The 25,546-nt window shown below is 45.1% G+C and overlaps 1 protein-coding gene across 1 annotated transcript; it reads left to right on the forward strand.

The window, feature by feature from the left end:
* Window positions 1-335: 335 nt before the first annotated feature.
* On the forward strand, window positions 336-24,980 carry TNN (tenascin N). The gene is given in 22 exon segments (XM_040610850.1): window positions 336-346; window positions 1,389-1,879; window positions 2,644-3,021; window positions 6,526-6,787; window positions 7,653-7,840; window positions 8,374-8,474; window positions 10,520-10,761; window positions 13,618-13,655; window positions 13,658-13,888; window positions 14,888-14,977; window positions 14,980-15,084; window positions 15,087-15,143; window positions 16,513-16,776; window positions 19,274-19,404; window positions 19,927-20,051; window positions 20,900-20,950; window positions 20,952-21,042; window positions 22,110-22,206; window positions 22,921-23,001; window positions 23,004-23,084; window positions 23,774-23,937; window positions 24,541-24,980. Coding segments are annotated over 22 exon segments (3,480 nt in total). The 3' UTR covers window positions 24,742-24,980.
* Window positions 24,981-25,546: the final 566 nt, after the last annotated feature.

Genomic DNA, 25,546 nt, shown 5'->3' on the forward strand with positions numbered 1-25,546 from the left:
TGCAGGGTAGGAAACAAGAAATGTTTTTGAAATAAAAGTACAGGAAAACAAATGGGTTTGCAACACATTCTCTTGCTCCATGTGTTAACAGATTTACTCCAGTATCTTCTAAATTAACCTTGCCAATGCTAAGATAACAAATCAGATAACTAAGTCAAAGCAAGACCTTGAAATCCCTCAAGTGAATCCAGCGTTCAGGCACACAAAGTGCCGATGCGTTGGTTTCACATAGAGGAATTTTTTTTAATTCTTCCTGATCCAGATAAAAGCGTAGGCTATGCGCTGTATTAGAAGAGGAGGATGGGTTTAATTTTATGTATCATTTGAATCCAATGATGAAAACCTGGTAACTTAAATCTAAAGGGCCTTTTTGAACTGGTGGACTAAAATCAGGAATCATTAGTGTGAGACCTTGAAGCTGAAGACAGCTGGTTCAGCTCTATCAGGACAGTTGTACCCGAAGTGAGGGTTTTGTGAGATGTAATCGACAGCACATGTGAAGCCAGATAAGGTTCTCAGTCCTGCCTGTACAGAGCAGATGTCCTCAGCTCCACAGAAACTCAGCCCCTCTGCTGTGTCTCCAGCAGGCAGAGATGAGGACTCTAAGGCTGGGGTTGATACTTGGTCAGGTCAGCACAAGGTGCACTTGCAGCACCACGGGCCCTAAGGGATGGGAGAAGGATAGGGATGTTTAACAGCGTGCTGTAGAAAGGTGTGAGTTGTTTTGCAGCTGCGTGCAAACATGTCCAGTCTATCCCAGTGACACCTGTTCTGTGGTCCATTTCTCTTAGCTGATCTCCCTCCTTGAGCAAGTGTTCCACACTTAATAGTCCCCGTAGAAACAGACCCTTGGTGTCCCCTTGAATACCTTCCTGAAAACACTTCCACCCATGCCTGAAATGCAGTTGTCCTGGGAGAGATATCTCATGCATGATGCATGTTAAGTGAGCAAAACTCTCTCTCAAACTTCTTGTGCCAAAAGATCAGTGTTGACTCTGAATTTTTCATGCGTGCAGCACTGCACATTTATCACACTTCTAGTTGAAAACCATGCAAGCTGCTGAAGATTGCCATGGCCAAAAAGCAACCAGTAATGCAGTTCACAGCTGGGAGACTAATACAATGTCTGTTGTAACTGCAGGGGAATGAGAAGTGCTATGGCATAATTAATAGTTATGGTGGACTGTGATACTAAGTTTTCTTTGAAGGTTGCAAACTTAAAGCTCCTAGTTGGAGCATCTAGAAGCTCTTTTGTATCTAATTTATCCAGTGTGACTCCTTTTCCAGGTACTTGCCAACCTAGTACTGAATCATGGCAAAACAAATAATTTGTCTTTTAGAAAATAATGAAAACCAGCTTTATATATATATATATATAAACTTCTTAGTTATATATTCACCACCACCCCCTTCTTGAAAGCAGCTTTGCTGTTTGAGGGGTCAGTGTTTCTTCTAAAAACCTGCCAAATTGATTTCCAGAACTGGCTTGCTTTGCTAATGGGGCTATTGCTGTGCTGCGCTCTTCAAACATCTGCTATTCAACATCCTGCATCTCACAACTGCACCAGTGATGGGCAAAGAATATCCTTCAGCCACTCCTACAAGACTGACCTGCCCTCATCCTCCCAGATTAAGGTGGAAGCAGATCCATTACAGCATGAAGACAACAGTGGAGTGCAGCTAGATCCCAGGGAGGATGAGGAAGACAAAGACCAGAATATAATCTTTAGGCACAACATCCATGTGCACACACCCAAAGGGGATTGTGAAACTTTGACTCACATTAAAGATCTGTTTAGAAGGATGGAGAAGCTTGAGAAAGAAGTGGTAGAGCTGAGAGAAGTTTGCAGCCCTCAGAATTGCTGTGGGGGAAGCCAAGGTAAGTTACAAATGCAGTATCTGTTCTTAGATCCTAGATACAGCCTATTTACCTTAGAGATCTGGGGACTGGAATCCATTTCTCAATGTTATTGGGAGTTCTCTGTGAGTGAAATGCTTGAGCCCTACAGATGGGGTGGTGCTCTGGTTTCTGTGATATAAAGAACCAGTGCAGGGCAAATCTCCACAAGCATCTCTTGGAACTGGAAGGGAACAAGTTCCTGAGTTTCACATAGGTGGGAGGGTTCAGTGGAGGAATTTCTGGAGGACAGGAGGGTGCAAGATGAGGGAAGCACTTCTCATTGCTGTCTCTTCCTTTCTCATTTTTGCCTCCAGAATTTTGCAGTTGTTGAGAATTTGTCTTTTTATTTCCTTCTTGATAACTGACTAAAAAGAAGAGCAGAGTTTACGATGATGCTGTTTTGTGGTGGCCACCGGCTCTGCCTGTGATCAAAGTTTTATACTGTGTGGCCTCTAAGAAAAGATTTAATAAACTGATGTTTGGGGAATGGAGACAGGGAGAAGTGCTAATTCTTTGCTTACATGAAAAATACAGGTGGACTGGGGGAGATGGGCAAGGTGATGTCTTTAGACTTTTTCAGCTCATATGTTCCAGCAATATTTATGCTTTTTCTTTAATGACCTTGAACACACCTTTGCACTACCTGTCTATTCTTATGTTCCTAATTTTTCTTTTTTTTTTTCTCTTTTCTTTCATCTGTGTGTCACACTTGCTGTTGTGCATCTTGGTGCTGCTCTGGCCAGGTGTCTCACACTGCAGCAGCCATGGGACTTTCCTCTACAAGACTTGCAGCTCTAAGTGTGCTGAGGGCTTGGAGGGCAGTGACTGCTCCCACCCCACCTGCCCCAGCCACTGCAGCGGCCGTGGGCACTGCGACAGTGGGAACTGTATCTGTGATGAGCCTTACTTTGGTGAGGACTGCAGCTATCAGCTCGGTCCTGAGACCTGCAGCGACAATGGGATCTGTGACACAGCCAAAGGGGTCTGCCAGTGCTACAAGGAGTTCATTGGAGAGGACTGCAGTGAGAAACGATGTCCCAGGGATTGCAGTGGCAATGGGTTCTGTGACACAGGAGAGTGCGACTGCCATGATGGCTTCTTTGGCCTTGAGTGCTCCCAGGGTAAGACGTGCCTGTGAGTTATTTCTTCCTTCTTTCCTTCAATCCAACTTTTCTCTTCCTCCCATAAACATTTGATTAATCCTATAGGTAAGCCAAGCTTGGGGTTGCCATGTTCCTCTCGGAGTTCCTGCTGGGCTAGGGGTTGCTGACTGGTCCTTGTTTTCAAGAATAGCCTGGAAAACATTTCTGAATTGCAGAAAGGTAGTAATGCATAAAAATGCAGTTAAAGTCAGTGCTAACACAAGCCTGTGTTCAGCAGTTGAAGGAGAGAGCGAACTGGCTATGGAGCCTGTAATTAAATAGGGAGCCAGAGTCTATTCCTTGACATACAAATGAGACAATGGAAGGTAAAATCATGTTTGCTGCAGAGTGTACTGCTTGCCAATAAGGTAGTTGATTTGATAAAATCTGTGAGACAAAGGATGTATAAATCCTTTCAATAACCACCCTTTGAAGTGAGGTCTTTGGGAAATTCTCCCTTATCCTGCTTTGTTACAATGCAGTAGGATTTGCCTGAGAAGACCTGACTGAGATGACCTTGGGGTGTGTGTCCAGCAGTTCCTGGTTAATTCTGAAAAAGCTATAATCTCCTTATAACCGCAGGTTGATACTCCAGGCTTCAGCATTCAGCCTTTTACCCTGGAAGCTGCCTTTCCTTCTCAGCACATCACTGCTTGGTCTAATCCAGGGGTCCTCAAACTTTTTAAACAGGGGGCCGGCGTGCGGATGAAGTGGCAGGCAGTCATCTGCAGCTGCTTGGTTTCCCCCCCCAACTCCCGGCGGGGGGTGGTTCTGTAAATACGGGGGGCCGGATTGAGGACCCTGGGGGGCTGTATCTGGCCTGCGGGCCATAGTTTGAGGACCCCTGGTCTAATCTTTCACAGCTTCTCCTGAAGGAGAATTAGGTAACAGCCACCCCCTGTGCTCAGGTATTGCTCAGAAAAGGTTTGCAGTGACCTTACTCTCAGGTCTTTTCTGCTCCAGATCCTCCGTCGCCTCTCAGGCTTGATCTATCTGCTTAGAGACTCATCTTTTAAATAAAAGATTATTAGCTCAAATTCTTCATCCAAACAAGATCTTTGCATCAAAACTTCACTCCTCCTATGCCTTCCACACTGTATAGGGCTGTTTCTCTGTGACTCCAGCTCTCTTCTCTCCTGTCAGTAGACTGGGATTTGCTGCTTGGGAGGCAGCAACTTTTACAGAGGTGGCAAGCAGAAGAGTTTCTTCCAGAGAACTATTGCTCAGCCAACCTCTCCCAAAGGGCTGGCTGAGTCCAGCTTTGGATCCTCTTCCTTACACAACACCCTCAGCTCTTTTACAGCCTGTGAAAGTGGCCTCTGCTCTCTCAGTGAGCAAGCACTACAGAGTTAATACACCCAGCATGATCCATTTTGCTACTGTTTCTGAGCACATCTCCACTCCTACTTAAAAACTTCTGAGTCCAGAGGCAAATGGTTCCTTTCTCAGCATCTGTAGCCAAGCATTGCTCTCCCATAGATGTCAGATTGCCTTTTCTGTTCCACTTTGGGTTCTATCTCTGCATCCTGGGAGATTTACACAGAGCACTGTATTTATTTATCATTATTTTGGTTTTTTTATGTGTCTCAGATCATGACATGACATATTTTGTTGTATATCACCATAGTAACTGGAATGCCTGAACATCTAGAAGTTACTATCAAGCATGCAACAGTATAATTGAGGACTTACAATTCCTTCTGATGGAGAAATAGAGGACAAGGACATATTGAACAGCAAGTATTGGCCTGTGCTCTTTCTAAACTTTGTTTCCTGACACTCCAAGAGTAGCACTGTGGGATATCTGAAGATGAATAAACCAGCAGCTTAAAACAAGGTATCCACAAAAGCAGTTTTTTGGTATCTCAGCAGTTTAACTGGGAAGTCTTTGTGCTGATGCTGTAATCAGGAAATTGGAAAAGAAAGAGGTACTCTTTGCTGTTCCCAGGGGAGCCAGGGTTCCCAACAAGCCCCTGTGTGAGCTCTCGGCCCAGACCTGGATCTATGGATGTGCTGCTCATTCCCTGCTTGCTCCAGCCTCAGCCTGCTTCTGGAGGAGAAGCTGCTTAATGGATAGAGATGGATGGGAGCCAGCAGGATGCAAGATGGACTCTGGCATGGGCTGCAACCACCCGTCCTCCTAATTCACCTCCGCAATTAGTGCTGTGCCTGTGAGGAACCCTTTTGCTTCAGGCTAGGAGGTCCTCTGCTGCTGGAGAGCAAGAAGAGGAGGTTTTCAAGGGTTATCAAGTCCAGGTCCAGGCGGTGCCTCCTTCCCCTTCACAGCCCTGGCCCTGGCCAGGTGTGTCTTTGTCAAGCCCTGAAGTGCTGGGGTTTGTCACATCGGCTGGAGGAGACGGCTCTGGTGCATCTTGGGGCAGAGCTGAAAAACATGTAAAATCCATTTCCCCTGGGCTAGAGTCACTGCCTTTGCAAGAACCCCTCATACATGTTCTGAAACACAAGCTGTCCTAGGCATTGTCCTAAATGGATGATATGCTTTCTTATGCTACACTTCTCCTCTTCAGAGAGGTAGATACAATCCTCTTCTGAAGCACACCATACGTATTTGGGTACCTTATTATTTTACTGCAAAGCTGGATTATTGAAATTCGGCTTCTATATCACAAGGAGAGGCAGGATCAACATTTTCCTATTTTGTACAAAGTTTTCATTAAAGGCAATGTCATGCACATATTGAGGGTGGAATTTGGTGAAAGCTGTGAATTACATGAGGGAATGAATGCTGCCTTTCAAGTGAGAAGAGTCTCGTGGTGTTATGTGACCTGATGTTGCTGACACATGCCTTTTTACAGGCAATCGATATCTATTTTCTTCTGTTGGTTAGTACCTTGCTAATGAAATACAGCTTGTAGATGGTTTGATCAGTTTATGATGTGCTTACTTGTAACTAAAATCAGATAAACTACCTGACAGATGTTCAACATTGACCGCTTTCAAGGGCTGCTTCAAAACCTGATGAGCTGTCTGTCTTGTGGCAAAACAGTTAAGGCAGATTTGCCCAAATCTCCTCTGGGCACCAAGTGTAAGTTTCCATCAGGATAAAAGTTCAGTTTTCTATCTCTGCCATGGAGAAGCTGTGTTCCCCAGTTTTGGGGACCAGTTGACATTTTGAAATAACTCTGACAGTGATGTGAAAAGAAGGTTCTGGCTTGTCTTTCTCATGCTAGAGGTATTGGAAGGGACAGCTTTATGAGAGAGTTTTCCCCATGCCAGTGTTGCTTTAGAAGCTGGGAAGAGTTTTCCAGGGAGTTATTTTATTTTTTACTGACTGCACTATTCATGTGTATTTAATGATATGCTGTTAAGCAGAAAGAAGTGGACAAATCCAAGATTACTACAGCCTGGGAATTCTAGTTCTGCATTCTCTCTGTATTCAAAATAGATTCGAAAAAATTTCTTGCTTGGCCGTGTGGCAAGACGTCATCCTCATTGTAATGTTTTTCTTTGTTTCTCTTCCAGTGCTCAGTCCTCAGAACCTACAGCTGCTGAACTCTACAAAGAACTCTCTAGCTGTCAGCTGGGATCCAATGATTGATGTGGAAAATTACCTCGTTACCTATCATCCCATAGGGTATGAGACATTGGTGAAATAAGTCCACATGCCCAAGGAGCAGCTCAGTTATGAGATTGTGGGTCTCCACCCCAGCACCACATACAATGTCACACTTCGTCATGTGAAGAAGGGGATTGACAGTGAGCCAAAGTATCTAGAAGCAAGTACAGGTAGGAGCAGGCAGTATTTTCTTCAGTCAGAAGCTGTAGATCTTTAAAGTTAATTTGAACAAGTAGAGTGAATTGTTTGGCTTTGCAGGTTGGTAACATCCTGTCTGAGTGCTGGAGTGTGCTTTCTCTTCCCGGCCTCAGTTGCAGATTTCTGTCAATGTTCTTTTCTGGGCAATCTATTCCCAGATATGTATCATTAGGGCTGAATATATTGCAAACTTCCTCTCTTTCCCTTTATCTTGTCCAAATCCTACTTGCATTGACACCCCTGAATTCCAGGGAATCCATAACGTTGTCTGCTGCAAGAAACAGGAATGGAAGCATGCAAGATAAAGCCAGCATGTTATTAAGAATAATGCACTGTTTGACTGGATGCAAAAGGGACTTTAAAGTAGGCAGGTTGTCATTCCTAGGTACTAATTTGCCGAGCATATCTGCAGCAGCAAGTTTTCTTCATAGTTTCTTCCCAGGACTAAATGGGCCTGATGCTGCTGAGGTTAGGAGGTTGAGTGTGGAAAGACTGCATGTCTGAAGCAGTCCCTTGAGAACTGAAATGCCATTTTGTTAGAAGGTGATATTATGCTGTCTGCTTGCACTTGGCAAGAACCGTGAGAAGTCTGGTTATTTTGACATTTCTCTCGCTTCTAGCATAACAGGTGGGAGCTGAGAGCCAGAAAACTCTTGAGCTGGAGTGAAATAATGATTATGCTGTACTTGCTTAACTCTTCAGTTTGGCTGAGGAAAATGTCTGGGGTCTTAGAGCAGGTGACTGGGTAGGGAGGAGGACTGTTTAGCAACTTTGTATCTTATATTTACCTTTTTGTGCAGAGGCTGCTTCCTCATGGCCCTCTGCTATCCTTCCTGGTCCTGTCTGCACTGAATGCTGTCTGGATAACAGAGGAGATGGAACACTCCCTGGAAGTGGGGTGGGAGAACCCACCAACAGATGTGGATTATTACAAGCTGAAGTTCAGATCCCTGGTGGAGATGGATGAGAAGCAAGTTATGGTGCCCAAAAGCAATGACCCTAAGAGTGGCTACAGTATGACTGGTGAGTACTTGTGGGTATTCCAAACTGGGCAGGGGCAGGGAGAAGTGGCAGGAGTGATTGACAGTCAGACCACAGTCCTGAGACGATTTTTCTTTTGTGTGTGGATGGCCAGTTTCAATTCACCTCGTGCCTGCTGTAGTCCAGGGTGAGATCTACTGGGGTTCCCCCATCCTGTAATAATGGGTGTCTCCACAGGGATGAAGCCTTTCTGCCCTGTGGATAGTAAGTTACAAGGAATAGTCATTCAGCTTTAATTCTGTCCTTGTTAGGAATAAAGAATATGCTTCTGTTTCCAAGCTGGTAACACTGATGTTATGGAAATCCTCACTTGCTATAGTTAATGTCAGCTCTAAGGGTAAGCCTAGGCTAAAAGTGCTATCGAGGCATTCTCAAGACAAAAGGAAGTTAGATAGTAATTTTTCTTAAAGCTATTTTGTTTAGTCTATCCAGTTCTAGGTTTGTAGTAGAAAGGAACTTAGTTTAGATTTCTGTCTTCCCTAATTGTTGGTAATGCTCCCTTTTGCTCTTTGTAGGCTCGAAACCTGGCACAGAGTACAAGGTCACTGTCGTACCTGTGAAGGACAATACAGAGGGGAAACCATCCTCAGTGAGTGGTAGGACTGGTATATGGAAAGTTTCTTTGATAGTGATGTTACTACAGAGTTCAGGGACAGATCTGTCAAGATGGCAGCACTAAAGGTGCACAGCTGGCTGCCTTCATGCATGACCTGCAGCCAGGTCTGCTTATATTTTGTTTGGGCTTGTCTACGTTGTATATTAAACACTAAACCTAGCCATAGCTGAGTCTTTTGCCTTGATTTTTAAACCTACAGTAACTTCTGCCTTAACTTGACTAACAAGTCTAGCCAGACTCAGGGTAAAGCATAGTAAGCTGGCCTCTGTATGTAATAACAACCCTCAGACAAGCTCAGAGCTAGGTCCAACAGTAACTCAAAGTTTTCTGGTTCATGACTTCCCTAATGAGATTGTTGACAGAATGACCTTGCTTAAATCTAGCGCACACGATCTGTGATCTGGGTATGGCCCTTCCTCGTGGATCCTTGGGGCAGCTGCCAACAACTGCCTCACAGCTATTTGCCACTGATATGTCTGGTCTCTGAGCCCAGGAACAGCAAGGAAGACGACATGTTCTTCTTCCTTCTTCTATTGCCCGACTCCAACATTATTTTTCTGATCACCAGACTGAACAGAATAGTTGGACTGAGGAGCATATTAGCACACTGTTGCCAGGTGTGCATTTCCACTGGGGGCTGTAGTCCCAGCCTGCTGTGTGATCTGGTATGCCTGCCCCATGGTGGTAAAGTTGTGCTTGTCCAGCGGACTGCACAGTGTCCCAGCCCTGGCATTTCTGTAGTAGCTTTAGTCTTCACCTCTTACATCTGAAGTGACTGAAAGGGCTTCAGCTCCTTGCTGGCCCTTAGAGGTTGAAGCTTTGGACTGCTTTATAGTTATACTGTTATCCAGAGCCCAAGTCAGACATAGTAATCTCCTGTATGAGGAGAGCACAGAAACATCTTTAAGCTGGCTTCTGCTCCAACTGTATGCTCAGCGCAGCTCAGAAGGCCTGGCAGGTTCTACTCTTACTTGACTGTTGTCTTTCCTGTAATGGAAGCCTAGCCATTCCAGACCTGACTGTTAAGACAGATCTGGAAACCCTGTTGGTTCATTGATGCTTCAAGGTCTTTTTTTTTTTTTTAAAAAAAAAAAAAAAAAAGGCAGAATAATTTTGAGCTATTATATTGCAAAAGAGAGCTTAAAGAATTTTGAACTCTCGTTCTACCTGTAAAATTCTGGGAACTCTGAAATACATCTCTCTACCCAAAGGATAGGCATGCTGCATTCAAAGACTGAAAAACCCCAAATCAGGCCTGACGTTCCTGAGGTTGTCTTTTAAATTATTCCATTAAAATAAATTTGATTTGAAACAACAGAACCTACAACCTCCATGCTGCCATTGAGGTTGCTCTTCTTCCCTGTGTAGATTCTGATTATTTGCAACACCCTTGGCTTGTGTTTTCAAGCTGTTCTTCACAGACATGGGGCTGCAAAACTTCTTAAAAAGGAAAAAAAAATCCACAATGAGTAATTCTGCTCATGTTCTTATGTAATGCCTGGAACTTAGGAGCTGTGACTAAGACGAATACCAGCTATTGCAAGAGTTACCACTAAACTTTGATTCATCACTTAAAATAGCAGAAGCCCTGGGGGAATCTGAGGGACAGGTCTGCAGGGTAGGCAGAAAGGGAAGAGCAACAAATGGCTGATACTGCAGGCAGAGAAAGGATGGGGCCTATGCTTGGTGCTGTGAGGAGGGCAAGCAAGAGGGTAATGCTCAAGTCCGTACCCATGGAAGGTGAGGCAGGTAGCATGCAAGCTATTCCTGCAGAAAAAAAATTGAAAGTTTCATCTAAGTGGTGGAACAGTCCTGCTTTCTAATGTTTTCATCTAAATGGTGGGAACAGTCCCCACTCTGACCATGCTGGTTGCCCACAGATGCCTTTCTTCTCAAGGGGCTGTAGGAGGGAACCTAGGTGATATGTTTTAGCTGGCCGTAGCAGCAAGGCAAAAATGAAGGAAATGGGCATGTGTCGTGACAGGTTTAATTCAGCTGGAGTTTCCTAATCCTGTACTCTGAAATGTTCTCTCAGGACTTGATAGCCCAATGTGGCAACTGATCGGGTGACAGAAGATACAGCCGCTGTCTCATGGAATAAAGTTGAGGCTCCCATAGACAGGTATGTGGTGAGATACACCTCAGCTGATGGGGACACCAAGGAAATAGAAGTGGGGAGTGAAAATGGCATGATCACCTTACTGAATCTGAAGCCAGGCATGGAGTATGTCACCCACATCTGGGCAGTGAAGGGGCCCCAGCAGAGCAAGAAGGCAAGTACCAGAGCTGACAGGTAAGCTGCAGCAGCAGAGGGAACTGAGTTTGACATTCAAACTCCTTAATCAGTTTTACTTGTTTTAGTAAAGCTTTTCCTGCTTTGCAGAGGTTTGAAGGCTCTTTGTTTTGAGTCCTGCTGTGGACAGGCCCTGTGGTAGGCAGCATTTACTACTGGTATAAAAAACAGTGAAACACAGCCAAAATGAAAGCCTTATAAGTGGAATGTGTCGTTTGTGCTTTTCTTTTAAAATGCCATAAACCACCTCCAAGGTTTTCTTTGGGTGGCTGTTGTGGCCTTTCCCAATAGAACGAGGCGGGTCATGCACATTTTGTACAAATAGTCATGAGTGTTTGTTAAAGAGGAAAACCAAAGTTATTTGGGTCATGGCATAAATTGAGAATCACTTGGGGAATCAAATCTCCCAAACAGGACATTTCATTGCTGTCCCTTGGTGACAGGGAGTCTCCATTGGAAGGTGCTTGCATTTGCAGCTAGATTGGGAAACTCCTTGAACCAGTTTTGCTCAGTTCTTATAATCCAGCCAGTGATGGTCCAGTGTGGCTGTGTGTGTACAGGAGCAGCTTCTACTGGTCACTTAGAAACATTATATGTGTGCAATCTGGACTTCTACAGCAGAAATTACCTGGGGGAGTGTTTGGGATGCTCCACTCAGGATGCTAACCAACACATTTAAGCATATAAATCAGACCAGACACAACAGGAGCTGCCTCAGAGGATTTGTAAGACTGCCTCAAGTTCCCACCCAGCAGGGATCAGTTAGGATCAGTTAAATGCTTAATTATGAAGCTTAGTCAATCACCTGCTTTCAAGTTGGTCCATTGTCTCAGGCTAGCCCGTGTTCTCACTTGTACAGGTGACTGGCTAGGAAACTCTTGGACCACCCAGGTTGTGAAGGAGTTAAATACATTGCATATGGGTACAGGCACAGCCCATATCCAGCTGCAGTGCTATTATAACTGAAGAAAAAACTTGATTTTCATATCACACAAGAAAATCATTCACTTGATTTTTCTTGCCACAGGTGAGCATCTTACACTGCTAACTAGCTGAGTTGTGATTATTCAAATACATGTTCCCAGTGTGCACTGTTCTAGGGTGACACAAACAAACCTCAGCATCTTTCATTAAAATGAGAAGTAATGTGTTTTCATCTCACAAAAGAGGTGAGATTAGTACACACAGGTGGAAAAAGCACAACTTTTACCATAATTAATGTGTGGTAAATCATAGTGCAGCTAAGCTGGTGTGTGGTAAATTACAGTGTGGCTGTTAGATGGTTGTGCATTTGTGCTCTGGAGTTTAGAGCCTGCAGAAGACTAAGCCGGAACAAAATGCCGTTGCAATCATTTGGGATACATCTGCAAGTGCTTCATTGCTCCGACTGCTAAGATGTATTTAGCAGTTAGTGAAGAAAAACCAAAACCAATAAAAACAATGCTCTGTGTAAAGATCATGGGCTGTTGGGCTGTCCTCGAAGGGCCATGTTCCCGCAGGCTGCATTGTGGTAGTGACTTAAGGCTTGTGAATTCTAGCATCATGTTTCCATCTGTGAAAAGGGCAGGGGAATGATTGTAATAATGGGAGGAGATTGAAAGCGGCTTTTTTTTCTAGTGGAGAATGTGAGCGTAGTCCTCACTCGTGCCATTGCCTGGTTCTTAACCTTCAAACCTTCCCTTAAAAAATTTGCCAGTGTAGTGTAGTGCCCAGATGGCTGACAGAAGACACAGTCACAATCTCCTGGGATAGGATCTGGCCTCTGGAAGACAGGTACTTGGTGAGATACAATAAAACTGATGAGGACACAAAGGACATGGAGGTGGGGAAGGACAAGAGCATTGATGCTCTGACAGGACTGAAGCCAAGCAAAAAATATGTCGCTGGCCTCTGGGCAGAGAGGGGAGCCCAGCAGACATCAGGGCTGTGACAGGTAGGATGTTTTGCTTTAGTATGAAATAACCTTGTTCCAGGAGAGCTGCATTTCAGACAGATTCTGAGGAGGTGATTTGGTTTTGGGGTTAATTTCCAGAGCAACCCAGGCAAGAGGCAGTGATCTTCAGAAGGCAATTGGGCTTTCCTCTTTGCTGGTGCAGGGCTGGCTGTTCTTTTGTCTCCCCCCAACAGAAAGCCCTGCTGTTGCAGCTGTGAGGAGGAGACCTAGACCACAGCTGAAATACCTCAGAACTGAGCACCTTCCAGCTTTGTAGTTCAGGTCCATCCTTGATAAGAAATAAAGGATGACAAGTGGAAGACATTGGCAGGGCCCTTGAGGGGAAGGGTGTAAGTGTAGCTTCATTGGGACAATCTGTGTTCTTCACTCCTAAGTGTTCCTGCAGAAGCCAGCGGCCTAGCTCACCTAGCACAGGAGCAGAGGGCTGGCTGGTCCTGCCAAGGCCTGGCTGCCTTCGCACTGACATGCAAGCATGTTTACCGATGTGTCAAGAGTGGCAGGGCTTGCAAGCGGTTAGCACCCACTTTTTATCTACTTGCACTGTATCCAACAGTACAAAATGATTTGGCTCTACAAATGGTGATATTCAATGGGACTCGCTTAAGTGTCAGTTATTTACACTGCATGATCAAAACTCAGTTTATAGCTACAGATAAAACTTCTGTTAGATTTACCAGTTTGAGCTGGAGGGAAAAAAACAGGCAAGCTTTTGGACACACAAGCTCTTTTTCTTTGGGCGTAGAATTCTTTCTCAAAATTCACCTGTTTTTCCAAATATATTTGATAGTCTTAATAAAACATACTACCTCTGCCTATAAAAACTTGTGTTGTCTGTGTCTTTAGACCACTGTGATTACCACAGCACTATACTGAAACTTCTAATAATTACGACTTCTGCTTACAGAAATCGACAGCCCAACTGAGCTGTTGGCTGACAAGTGATGGAGGATGCAATTACTGTTTCCCGGAACAAAGTCCAGGCTTTAACAGACAGATACAGAGTGAGCTACACTGCAGCTAATGGGGGCACAGAGGAGAGAGAGGTGGAGAAAGACAAGAATATCACTACCTTGGCGGGACTGAAGCCAGGCATGGAGTATGTCATTTGCATCTGGGTAGAAAAGGGAGAACAACAGAGCAAAAGGGTCGGCACTGAGGCTATAACAGGTAAGTGGGCAATATATTTTGTTAAGACTGTAAGTTACAGCCCAGCTTGCCCTTAACAACAGTGAGTAAGTCCATCCCAAGACAGTTTCACAGCAGAGGGAGATTCAGGCTTAACAGATCAAGTCTTGAGGTTAGTGCATCTTGCTGTGAAACCTTTTCAGCATCATCACAGAGAGATTCTGATTACCTGTATGTACTACAAATGGGCTGTGTTGTGAATACTAATAGGGATTAAGGAAAATGAAGCCTTTGCAAAAGTGTCTCATGTATTTGTGTAGTCTTGTTTTAATTGGTTAATTTGTTTATCCTTCATTGTGGAATAAGGAAATGCTCAGTTCCTTTTTGCAGATGAAAATATTGAAATGCAGAGAAATTAACAGAATACAGGATGCCTTTTCTTACAATAGGATGATTAATCCTGGTTCCTCAGTTGTTCTTATTAGGACTTTCCCCTGTGTTGCCAGTCCTAGTTAAGGAGGTGTAAGGGATCTGCCCGGTGTGAGGGTTGCCGATTTATAACAACACTGTCAAGCTGCACGTCTGAATCCATTGCAAATGGTTGTAAGCATTTGCAAGACTCATGCCCTAGGTCATAGACTGGCTGAAGTAAATGTGTACCTGGGTCACTCTGATCTCTTAACAAAAGAGCTTTGGTTGGCATCTGACTTTCTGGAGAGATGACGTGTATGTGAGCTTTGGAGTCTTGTGGCCATGAGGAAACAAGAAAGTAACAGTATCTTGCTTTGAAAAGGCTCTTTTCTGTCCAGGTAGGACTGGCTGTGTAGTTTCCTAGGAAAGCATGTGTAAGGATTAAAGACAGACCCCAGTCAAACCACCTCAGACCTTGACACCTCCCAGCTTTATGGTTCTAATTAATGTGTGATCAGAAATGGAACTTGAAAAAGGAAGACACTGGCAAGGCCCTTAAAGGGGGAAAGAGTGTCACAGTACAGCCTGATTATGACAGCCTGTGTTCTTCACTTTTAACTGTCTCTGCAGAAATCAACAGCCCAGATCACCTGGTGACTGACCAAGTGACAGAGGGCACAGCCACCATCTCCTGGGACAGGGTCCAGGCTCTCCTAGATAGGTGAACTACACCTCTGTTGGTTGTGACACAGAGGAGATGGAAGTGGGAAAGACCAAGACTACCACAAGTCTGACAGGACTAAAACCTGGCATTGAATATGTCATCTTCCCTGGGCAGAGAAGGGAGCCCAGCAGAGCAAGAGGATCAGCACTGAGGCAGTGACAGGTATTCTAGAGAATCCTTTTGCTTTTACATGACACCGTTGTGGAGGTGACCTCAACTTCTGTCCTGTTTTCTTCTGGCCTATTATAGAGCATATACTAGACACTCGTTTGTCTTGAGGGGGCACCTTCAAGCTTCACATAGAGATAGTGCCAAGTGTAGAGAACTAATAGCTGCTCTGTTAGTTCAGAAACTATCAGCCCAGTATGAGCTTCACAGCACTTGCTAAAGCACTGTGATCCTTCGCTTAGCAACTTTGCCTGCTCTTTTTGGTCTTCAGGTATGCTAAGGTTTGCAGTTGTGGCTTAGCTCTGCCCCACAGTATATGCTACTGCTGTTGAACCATCCTAAGTTTAGGCAGGATTCAACTAGTTTCACTTATAAGAATCAAGACTTTGAAGGAAACATGCCTATCCTAATCATCTTCTCCCAAAACATGAAAGGGTAGCAAATGGTTTGAGCCTGGATTAGGTCTTTCTTAGCTGTCAGTAATTCCCTTTGTAAGCAAAAGTCTTGATTATACAAAAGTTGACTGCTTAGCTAGGCTGAAGACTGATTGTTCAGCAGAGGACACTGCTAGCCTTTCCTGGGAATGAGGGGGAGACAGGGCAGGACACAGGTCTTGCTGTCCTGGTTAGCTTAAAGCCAATTGTGGTGTGTGTCATCTGTATCTGGGCAGGGAAAGGAAGCAAGCAGAGCAAGAGGGCAGGCACACTCTGAGTGGCCTCTGGAAATCTTGGAGTACGATGGTTGCAGCTATGGAAGGAGGAATGTAGTTTCACGTGGTGAATTAGCTATGATTATGTTCTCCCTTGGCCACTTCTTTTACCGAGGTCTTCCTTCCTCGGTTGTAATGTAGAGAAGTGTTATACCTTGCTGGCACCTCACATCTCAAAAAGAGGTATTTGTGGGAGAGGCTGATAAAGGGGAGTAGGGTGTTGGTGCTGCCTCAGTCTCTCACATCTTTTTCTTTGCCTCCCTGTATCTGTGTCAGCCAGGACTCCTGAATAATGGTCTAATGGATCTTGCTTAAGGTTCCTAAGAATTTAGGTTTGACATAGCCTCAGATTTCAGTTGGACCTTCTGCACAATCATTCTTCCCTGTATCTCTGCTTGATGATACTTTACTTAAGAGGCCTCTGTCTGAATATGGCCATGTCTCAGTGCCTTACTTTGTCTTACTTCAGTTCTGCATTGTCAATAGCAAGTGTGGTGATCAGCTACCGAGATCCAGTAAAGCTACAGATGGGTTAGTCCATGTCATCCTTTCCTTCCTGAGGGTAGGGTCATGGGGCTTTAGAAAACAAAAGCTTTAAAGGGAGCATGTGTCTTTTAATTACCCACCCTTTCTACTCTGCACTTTATTTCTTAGAAATGGACAGTCCCAAGAATCTGATTAGTGACCTCGTGACAGAGGACTCGGCCACCATCTCCTGGGACAATGTCCAAGCTCCCATAGACAGGTATATGGTAAGCTACGCTTCTGCTGATGGGGACACCTATGAAATAGAAGTGAGGAAGGACAGAGGCACTACCACCTTGGCAGGACTGAAATCAGGCATGAAGTTCCCTATCCATCCCTGGGCAGAGCTGGGAAGCAAGCAGAGCAAGAGGGCAAGCCCTGACACACTGACAGGTAACTGTGGGCAGAAGTGAAAGGAAACAGGGTAGAAGGGACCCTACTCTCTTATTATTCTGTGTTTCGTGATCTCCCTTTGCATTACTGGGTGATGAAGATGCACAGTGGTAAACCCATTCTGGAGATAAACGTGTGAGTATAGGCTACTATAACAGACTGCTGCTATAGATGATTATAGAAAAAGCAGATGTCGTCATACAAGAGTGATGACAGCTGATGGTACCCAGCTTATTTCAGTAGTCCTTAATCAAAAACATGTAGTGCTTCATGTGCTGCTATCAAGCCTAACAATAACAGAGGTTTAACAACCAAAGTTAAACCATTTTAGAATCGGGCACAGTTAAAAAGAATGGCCTGCCCTTTGACTCCTAACCTTAGACTGGTCCTTGGAGACTGCCAAACAGGCTTAAATCTGTCCTGTTCAGTCAGCCATAAGGATTATGGTGTACTGGGAACATGTCAGGGTCATTCCAGATCCATTGCCTTTGCTAATGTACTTTTTCTTAGTTTATGAATCAAGCTGGTGCGAGTCTCTTGAGGCCAAGAGACTGAACCTATCTGGAACTAGAAATGCAAGCAGAGTTTCTGTGAACTGAAATGTTATGGTGGGGTTTCTTAACTGGAATGAAAATGGAGACACTCACGTGAAATGAAATTTCTGGGAGAGGGAATGCTTTAAGCATTGGTGTAGATATTTTTGAAATACCTGCACTAAAACCCCTCATGTATTCTTTTTTTCTTTTTTTTTTTCTTTCATCTTTTTTTGTGAGTGTGTGTGTGTTATATTTCCAAAAGTAATGACACCTCTGCTAAAATAATACAGGTACGGAGGGGAAAAAAATCCTCCAAACAACATTTTCTTACACAAGGTGAATGCTGATTATTCCCTAGCGTTAAACCCGGCTGCAGCAGCGCCCATGGAAACTGCGGGCTGGCCTGTAAGAGCAGCGCCGTGTAAGGCCGCCCTTCCCACCCCTTGCTTCTCGTCGTGGATTTGGTACCTTTTAGCTCCCTCTTCTGTCCAGCGGGGGCTACACACGTAGTGAGCTACTCCGAGGTGTCTGGGTCGTTTTACTTTAGCAATTATGTAGTGGTCTCCCAAATGAAGCATAAGTTCATTAGATATTGAACTAATGCTTAAATCATTAGCCTAGTGAAAGGTGGCCTTCAGTTATAATGCGTAGCCAGTGTTTTAGACACGGTGCTGTGTGGATCTTGGTGTCACTGTCCCTGTTGTTCTTGTATTTGGTGGTTTGATTTCTTCTTCTCTGCCTTTTTTTTTTTTTTTTTTTTTTTTTAAGCGGTAACTCGATGCTTGAGGAGTGCAGCATTTCCTGGGAGAAGCCGTGCTGCTCCACTCATTTATCTAAGACAGATGTTGCTTGTCCTTGTTCTTTCGCTGTGGCTTTTAACAACTGTAGAATTTCACTGATGTGTTATGATTGTTATTATGCTTATCCTTGTAGCACTTTTCAAGGTCTGGGAAATGTTGTGGCCTGGTTTATATGGAGAAGAACTGAATCAATGGACAATGACATGTCCATAGTCTCCCAGGAAGGTTTGTGGAAGAGCAGGGAATTTAGATGAATTATTTAGTTACCGTTTGCTATAAACTCAGGTGTACTTCAGGGTTGGAGCACTCTTCGCTGAAGGCCAGCACTGCCCACCAAGAACATTCTCTCTAAAACCTGGAAAGCCAGACAAATCATACTCTTTACATTGTTTTCCTTAACACATTCCCAAAATATATAGAATATAGCAAGCACTGGATGAAAATTAGGGAGAGGCTGCTTCTATTGTTATTATTTCCAACTGAACTTTAGAAATAGTTTTTATCCTAAGGGAAGAACTGCAGCCCTGTTGTGGGCATTTCATAAGATACTTTTTGACAACTGCTGTGATCTGGCATTGCATAAAAATAATTCTGTTCGGGCAGTCTGACTTGCACAGCAGAAGTCTGGCTAAGCCCTTGATGTCAGTGAGGGAGCTGGTGTCCCATATACAGCGCAGACCAAACTGTAAAGCTGTGGGTTTCTTTGTATTCCTGCACTTGCTAAAGAAGGCTGAAGCATGACAACAATGAAACCTGTGAGGTCATTCTTTATCTGCAGTAGGGCGACAAGGTGTAAGGGCTCTCAGCAGGGCACACTAGGACCATGCCCCAGGATTGAGGCATAGAGCTCAAACCTGACCTGTCTGTGAATGCTCCTCAGAGATGAGCCTGATGGAAACTTCTCAAACAGGCATACCAGGAGCTCCTGGGTCCTGTACAGTTGAGCCAATTGCAGGGCTCACAAAGCATCCCAGACCAGATCCGTAGCAGGCCTTGCCATGTTTGGTCCAGGCTCCTGCTGCTTTCTGGCTATGAAGGTCACTGGGTGACTTCTGTACTTCCCCATTGACAGGATCAGGTATTGAAATCTCAGCCCAAGCCCTGCAATGCAGTTGCCGTCTTTCATTGATGCAATGGGACTTGAATTTTATTTTTCAATAGAGATTCATCCTCCCAAGAACCTGTATGTATCAGTTGCAACTCATTCTACTGGTGTGGTTACCTGGACTCCTCCTGCAGCACAGATTGATGGCTACGCTTTGACCTTCCAGGGTCAAGACAGCACAAGTAAGGTACAGTGAATTCTTCAGTCTTGCAGACCCCACTGAAATCACCCTGTGATTATGGGCTCTGCCAGTTGGGTCTTGTGGGTATATGGACCACAAGAAAACAATTTTGAGGGGGAACCTATGCTATCCACAGCCCAGGGAGGGAGAGCTTAAGGAAGGAAATGTGTTACTGTCAGGAGCAGAAGCTGTGGAGGGACTTTGACAGTGGAATACCTCTTCCCAACAGATCTCTGGGTGCAAAGAACATTTGCTGCTTCACTTCTCTTTTCTAACTTATTAGCTGGAAGGGCAGCACTCACCAGGGACAGGGTATCCTCAGTGTCCCAACAGTGTTTCTTGAGACCTTGCCCGGAACTTTCCTTCTGAGGAGATGGCCTGACTGCATGTTTCAAGGATATACAGTGAATGTGCCTGTCTGAACTCTACGAGAAGAGCCTGTAAATGCATATGTAGTATGAGGCACTGTTTGGAAAAGCTAAATGCCGTTCAGAGTTGGGTTGACCTTTGATCTGTTTTATTTGGCAGGAAGTACAGCTGAGTCCTGGCAAACAACCGTTTGTGCTAGAAGGACTGGAATAAGAAGTGAGGCATGCCATCTTTTTGATGGCCTATAAGGGAGATCACCAGAGCAGAACAGACAGTACCTTCTCAGCAGGTAGGAACTGGCTTTAGGTGTTGCACTTTTCCCTGTGCTCTGCAGTAGTTGTGCTTTGTGGTGGAGGTCAGCCATGGAGTTCATGTTGTACAGATGCACTGAGGAACTATGTGATCATAAGCGAACCATCCAGCAGATCAATGATGTGTCTCCTGGCTGGGTGTCTAGTCTAAGCCACGCCATCTGGAGGCTTGGAAACACAATGGGATGGCGTGAATGAAGATTGCCCATGCTGATCAGTGCTGCTGGCAAACCTCACTAGCCAAGCACAGGACAAAGCCTGCTGGTGAGCTGCCAGTGGGCAGGAGAGATGATGACATGCTAGAGATCTTTCTGCACCATCCAGTAATGGTAGGGCACAGATCTTTAAGTACTTTCGTGGCGTTGGGTAGCTGCCGAGGTTGTTTTTGAAGGTCAGGAAATGAGGAAATGCACACTAGAATGGCAGCTAATCAAACAAAACCTCATGCCGGCTTGCTGTGGGAACCTCTTTTACTGTGCTAGTGCCCACAGGGGTTGTCCGTTGTGGGCAAATTGTGAAATGCAGAGAAACTGAAGTCCCTGTTTGCTGACACTCCCACCTTCACAAACAAGGGCTCCTTCTCCTGTATTTCCTGTGGCCCCTGGGGACCCCGTCCATGTGCCAGCTCCCAGGCGGCGGGAAAGGCTGCCAGCAGCAACCTGCTGATGCAGCTGGGTGCTGTGTGAGTGTACAGTGGGAGCTGCTGCTTTCTTTACATCTTTTCCAGTCCTGTTGTCCTTAGGAGATTCCTAAGGGTGTGAAATGCCTCCTCCAGCTCTATGGCCTGCTTTGCTGGTGTGAAGTTTTGCCCTCCCTGTTCTCACTGTTACCTTCCTCTACCCGTATCCAGCAGGCTGCAGTCAGAGACCGCAGAAGTGCCTCCAGCAGCATGTACACCATTTACCTGAATGGGCATGGCAGCAGGCTGATGCAGGTGTACTGTGACAATGGAGGTAGATGGATAGTCAGTGATTCTCTGCACCTCTTCGGGTTTTTTGCCCACATAATCAAGTGGACTTGGTACTGATGTTAGCTGAGGCTCCTTTTGCTCTACTGTGCTACTATGTTTCAGCTCTTTCTTGATGGAGTGACATGTTTTAGGAAGGGTGGTGGATGCTGATCTCAGGCTGTTGGTAGGAATGATGTGGGAAGCTAAATGACTCAAAGGCTTTTTCATTGTTTGGTTGTGGACGCCGTACAGGTTTATATTATTGCTGACTGAGGGCAGTGACTGAGTTATGAGAGCTTAATGTGTTACCTCTTGCCATCGGAGTTGTCTGTGAGGGTGGACTCAGCCCTGTTGTAAGATGAAGTAGTAAACATAGCTCAGTACTGCCTTTCATGAGTTAACTAAGCTTATGCTGTGGTCAGGGTGAGATAATGTAGGTTATATGTACAGACAGTTAACGCAGTTCAGCTGATGCCTGTTGGTGTTTTAAGTGCTAGTGCTGTGAGCATGTACCAGGACTCTGGCCACACAGTAGTTGTTGAGTGGCTTAAAGGAATCTGGAGGCAGAAGCACAGATGCTTTGAGGTGGGAAATGTGTATGAACATGAAGGAGTGAATCTGAGGTTGTCTGATAGCTGTCTTCTAAATAACCAAATGAAAATATCTTTATTCCTTTGTTCACCTTTCATTTTTGGTGATAAGTGATTTTTCTCTGCTGAAATAAATAGTTGTGTGTTACTGCCCAAGTCCCTCTGATTTTGGTGAAGTTTAGAAACCCAAATGTCTGGTGTATCTTGTCTCTAAGTCTCTTTTGTCTAAACTTTTAGATCACATTCAGGCATTTGTAGAAAGTAAACTGTAAAATTTACACAACTAAATATTCACCCCAGTGCTTCTGTGCAGTCAGAAAATGGAAATGGATTCCTGTGCATACCCTGCGCAGGTGCAGTGTACCATCGGGTAGAGCTGTCTGTTCCTGAATGTGTCACCTTTTCATCTGCGTCTGAATCAGGATGAGCATTTCTGATCTCTGTCTTCTTTGTATCTCCTCAACCTGTCATGAACTCACACTTACTTTGCAGGTGTTTCAGAGGCAGAGCAGTGGCCGGGTGGATTTCTACAAACGCTGGGAAAATTATGTGGAAGGCTTTGGAGATCACACTGGGGTATTTTGGCCTGGTACGGTACACGGGTGTGACTAGTGAAGAGGAGCTGAAGATTAGCTTTGTAGAAGCACTTAAATGCTGAGCTATCTGCTTCCCGCCCCCGCCCCCCCCCCCCCCCCCCCAAGCCTGCAGTCTTGAACTGTCAGCTTTTGTGTCTTCCTTAGAAATGCTAATGAAGTATTGAGGGATCTCTAAAGGCCCACTAAGTATTTCTATTGACATCTTTGGGCTTTGGAGAAGTCCCAGAGCAAGCCAAATTCTGGAAAGGTTTATTTCAGGCTCGGGTGTTCCTAGGAGAGGGGAAATAAGGAAATTGCATTTGTGAAAATGCTAAGACCAGCATACTACAAAAAACTTGGTGTACTTGGTCATTTTTTGTCTGTCCTGTTAGTGAACTCTCTGTGGATCAGAAAATCCAGCACTAAATAGGTCAAGGTCTTTAGCGCAAGGGTCTTTAAATGTTCTGGGAAAAATAATGTTGCACTACAGCCAGTCTTGTGTTGGTTTAGGCTGTTTGAGTTTTTCTGATACTGCTGCCTCTTGCCAGAAAATGAGATAAGACAGCATAAACTTGGCAAAATGTCATGACAGCATCAAGCAGGGAAGGAGGGAGGCAGGAAATAGCCGATTTAACCAAAATGGCTACAGGGTAAGAGTCTAGGACTGCAAAGGTTAACAAGCTTTTCCCTTTACAGAGTAATTTTTTTTTTTTTTTTTTTCCTTCTAGGTCTTGACAAGCTGCACAATCTCACAAGCAGCAGCTCCATCCGCTATGAGCTCCGGGTGGATTTGCAGACAGCTAGTGAATCTGTGCTGTCTATGACTTCTTCCAGGTTGCCTGGAGCAGGGACAGATAGAGGCTGTCAGCGGGGAATTACAGAGGCAATGCCGGTGAGGAGTGCCTTGTACTTGTGCTGTCTCTGCTTGGCACAGGGAAGTGAATCTGGGACCTCTGTATTTGTTTTTCCAGTAGTGTGGGAGCTCGTTAGGTCAGGTTAGAGCAGATGTGGTACCCTTTGAGGAGAGAAGCCTGTAAGTCCTAGGAAGACTGAGGAGAGTGTGCCTACAGGCCCGTCTCCTCAGAAGATAGGAGAAACAGTTGCTTTTCCATGGGGAAGAGAGGGTGCTCTAACCCAGTGAAACGCCAGCTGAGAAGGCAGAACGGGAAGCATTTCCATGAGGTAACCTATGCTGACTCGGGAGCAACTTCTGGGGCTTCCCAGGTGAGAAGTGCAAAGAAAGTGGCTTTTGTTCCAGATGGGAGTTTGCCCAGCAGCAGTAGCCATCTTGGTGCTGGCTTCTGCCACTGGTAGGTCCTTACCATTGCCATTGTGTCCTTGGTCTTCCACTTAATGCTTTAATATTCTCTTGCCATAAGGTTTAGTTCTTCAGCTGGGAGGATCCGGCCCTTGGATATGCCCTCTAATAGCAGCCCTTTAGAAAGTATTGTCCAGATCTATGCTGTGCTGTTGCTTTTCCCTTGACAGGCTTGCTGTGTTCTGCCTGAAGGGTGTATAAGCCCTTAGGCTGAGCAACTGTAGTGTCTTACTCCTATTCATGTCTTTCATCCCTTCCCTTAGGGGATGCAATGACCTACCACAATGGCTGGACGTTCACTGTGTGGGACAGAGACAGTGATGTGGCTCTCAGCAGCTGTGCTCTGACACACCGTGCTGTGTTGTGGTACAAGAACTGCCACTTGGCCAACCTGAATAGGAAATATGGAGAGAACAAGCACAGTGAGGTGAGCAGCAGAGCTCTGTGTGGTGGTTAGCTCTTTTCCCTAGCCCTGAGAAAACACATGCGTGGGATGTCCCTCCTTGGAGCAGGAGAGATTGCCCAGGCTATCCTAAGTAACTTCATTTGAAGGGAAAATAATCCATAAAGAAATTTACAGCTCTTATTCTGTCCTCCCTGGATCCAGAGGATTTGAGCGCATAGCTCCCTTATTCTTGTGGGCAGAGATACTTGATGTTGAGCTGCCTTGATTTCTGAGGGGAGCACATAAAAGAACAGTCACTAGGAGACACAGTGGGATGCTGGCTCACTGTCTCATGTAGCCTGTGCCTTGGCTTTCAGTGAGTGCTTTGGTGTGCATCTCATTGTACAGGCTTATTTTTTGATTTGAAGATGACTCAGTCCTGTTGTGTTCCAAACTGGATAGAGATTTGATTTATATTAGGAGTGTTTGGAAGACTGGTTATAATTACAGTCAAAATCTGGTAAACAATAGCGTCTCTGTTTATTGGAGAGTTAAATGGTATTAGAGGGGGGACAGTAGTGGTAGACTCTTAACACCTGGTCTGGGTGCTTTAGTAATAGAAATTCCGTGGTCTTTTTTTCCCAGGGCATGAACCGGGAGCCATGGAAAGGCCATGAATTCTCCATCCTTTTTACTGAGATGAAGATCCATCCTCAGTCTTCCAGTAATAAGCCAACCATGGGGAGGAAGAAGAGGTCCGTATCGGGGAAGAGGAACAAGATCAGGGCTGAACTCTGTGAAGGACAGTACCCAAAGATAATGATTCAGTATTTCTTAACAAGTTAGATTCAGACAGCTTTCTCCAATACATTGGACACAATGGCTGACCAGCATGCCCCCAGAGATTGCATCTGCAGCCTAGCCTGCTTCCAGCCTTTGGAGCTCTTGGTGGATGATCTGTTAGAGACTGGGAGAGGGCTTGTGGGGAGCATCCCTGTAGCTCCCCTGACTGGCTGAACACAAAGACCTGCTCGATCCAATGTATGCACCTTCTATGAACTTTACATAAAACAAGCTTTAACACATGTTGTTCTTTCTTAAACCCCAGGCTGCTGACTCCTCTTAATTCTGTCCTTCTCTCAGGTGCCATCTGCTTCAGACTTCAAAAAAATTAAATTCGAACCCACTAAAAAATAACATCCCCCTAATTTACATCAGAGAGCCCTTTCCTGAGATTGTCCCCTCTCCCTGCCTTGGTCTGTGGGTGGTCCTCTTTTCCTTTTGCCTCATCATTTGGGGCACATTCCCTACTCTTCCTGCAGTCAAAGAGCTGAGTTTTGGGAAATGTCAGGCTGCTGGCAAGGCTCATTAACCCAAGTGAGGTCTGTAGTCTGGGTTCCTCAACCTCCAGTATCACCTAATTTCCAGGTTAAAATCCTGCTTTCTATGTTGCTTGTGTCTTCTTGTCTCCCAGCCCAAAGAAAAGCCTGAGAAGACATGCAGTAAATTAATGTTTACACTCCTGGGCAAGGCCCAGAACAGGGTGAGTGCAAGGGCTATACTCCTCCAATCCTCTGCTCACCATTCCAAACCTGCCTCTGCATACTGCTTGCCTGAGAAGGCGCTTACAGACCATGAAAAAAATTCTCCA

The sequence above is a fragment of the Falco naumanni genome, chromosome 11 (assembly GCF_017639655.2).
Source record: "Falco naumanni isolate bFalNau1 chromosome 11, bFalNau1.pat, whole genome shotgun sequence".
Classification (NCBI taxonomy): Eukaryota; Metazoa; Chordata; class Aves; order Falconiformes; family Falconidae; genus Falco; species Falco naumanni.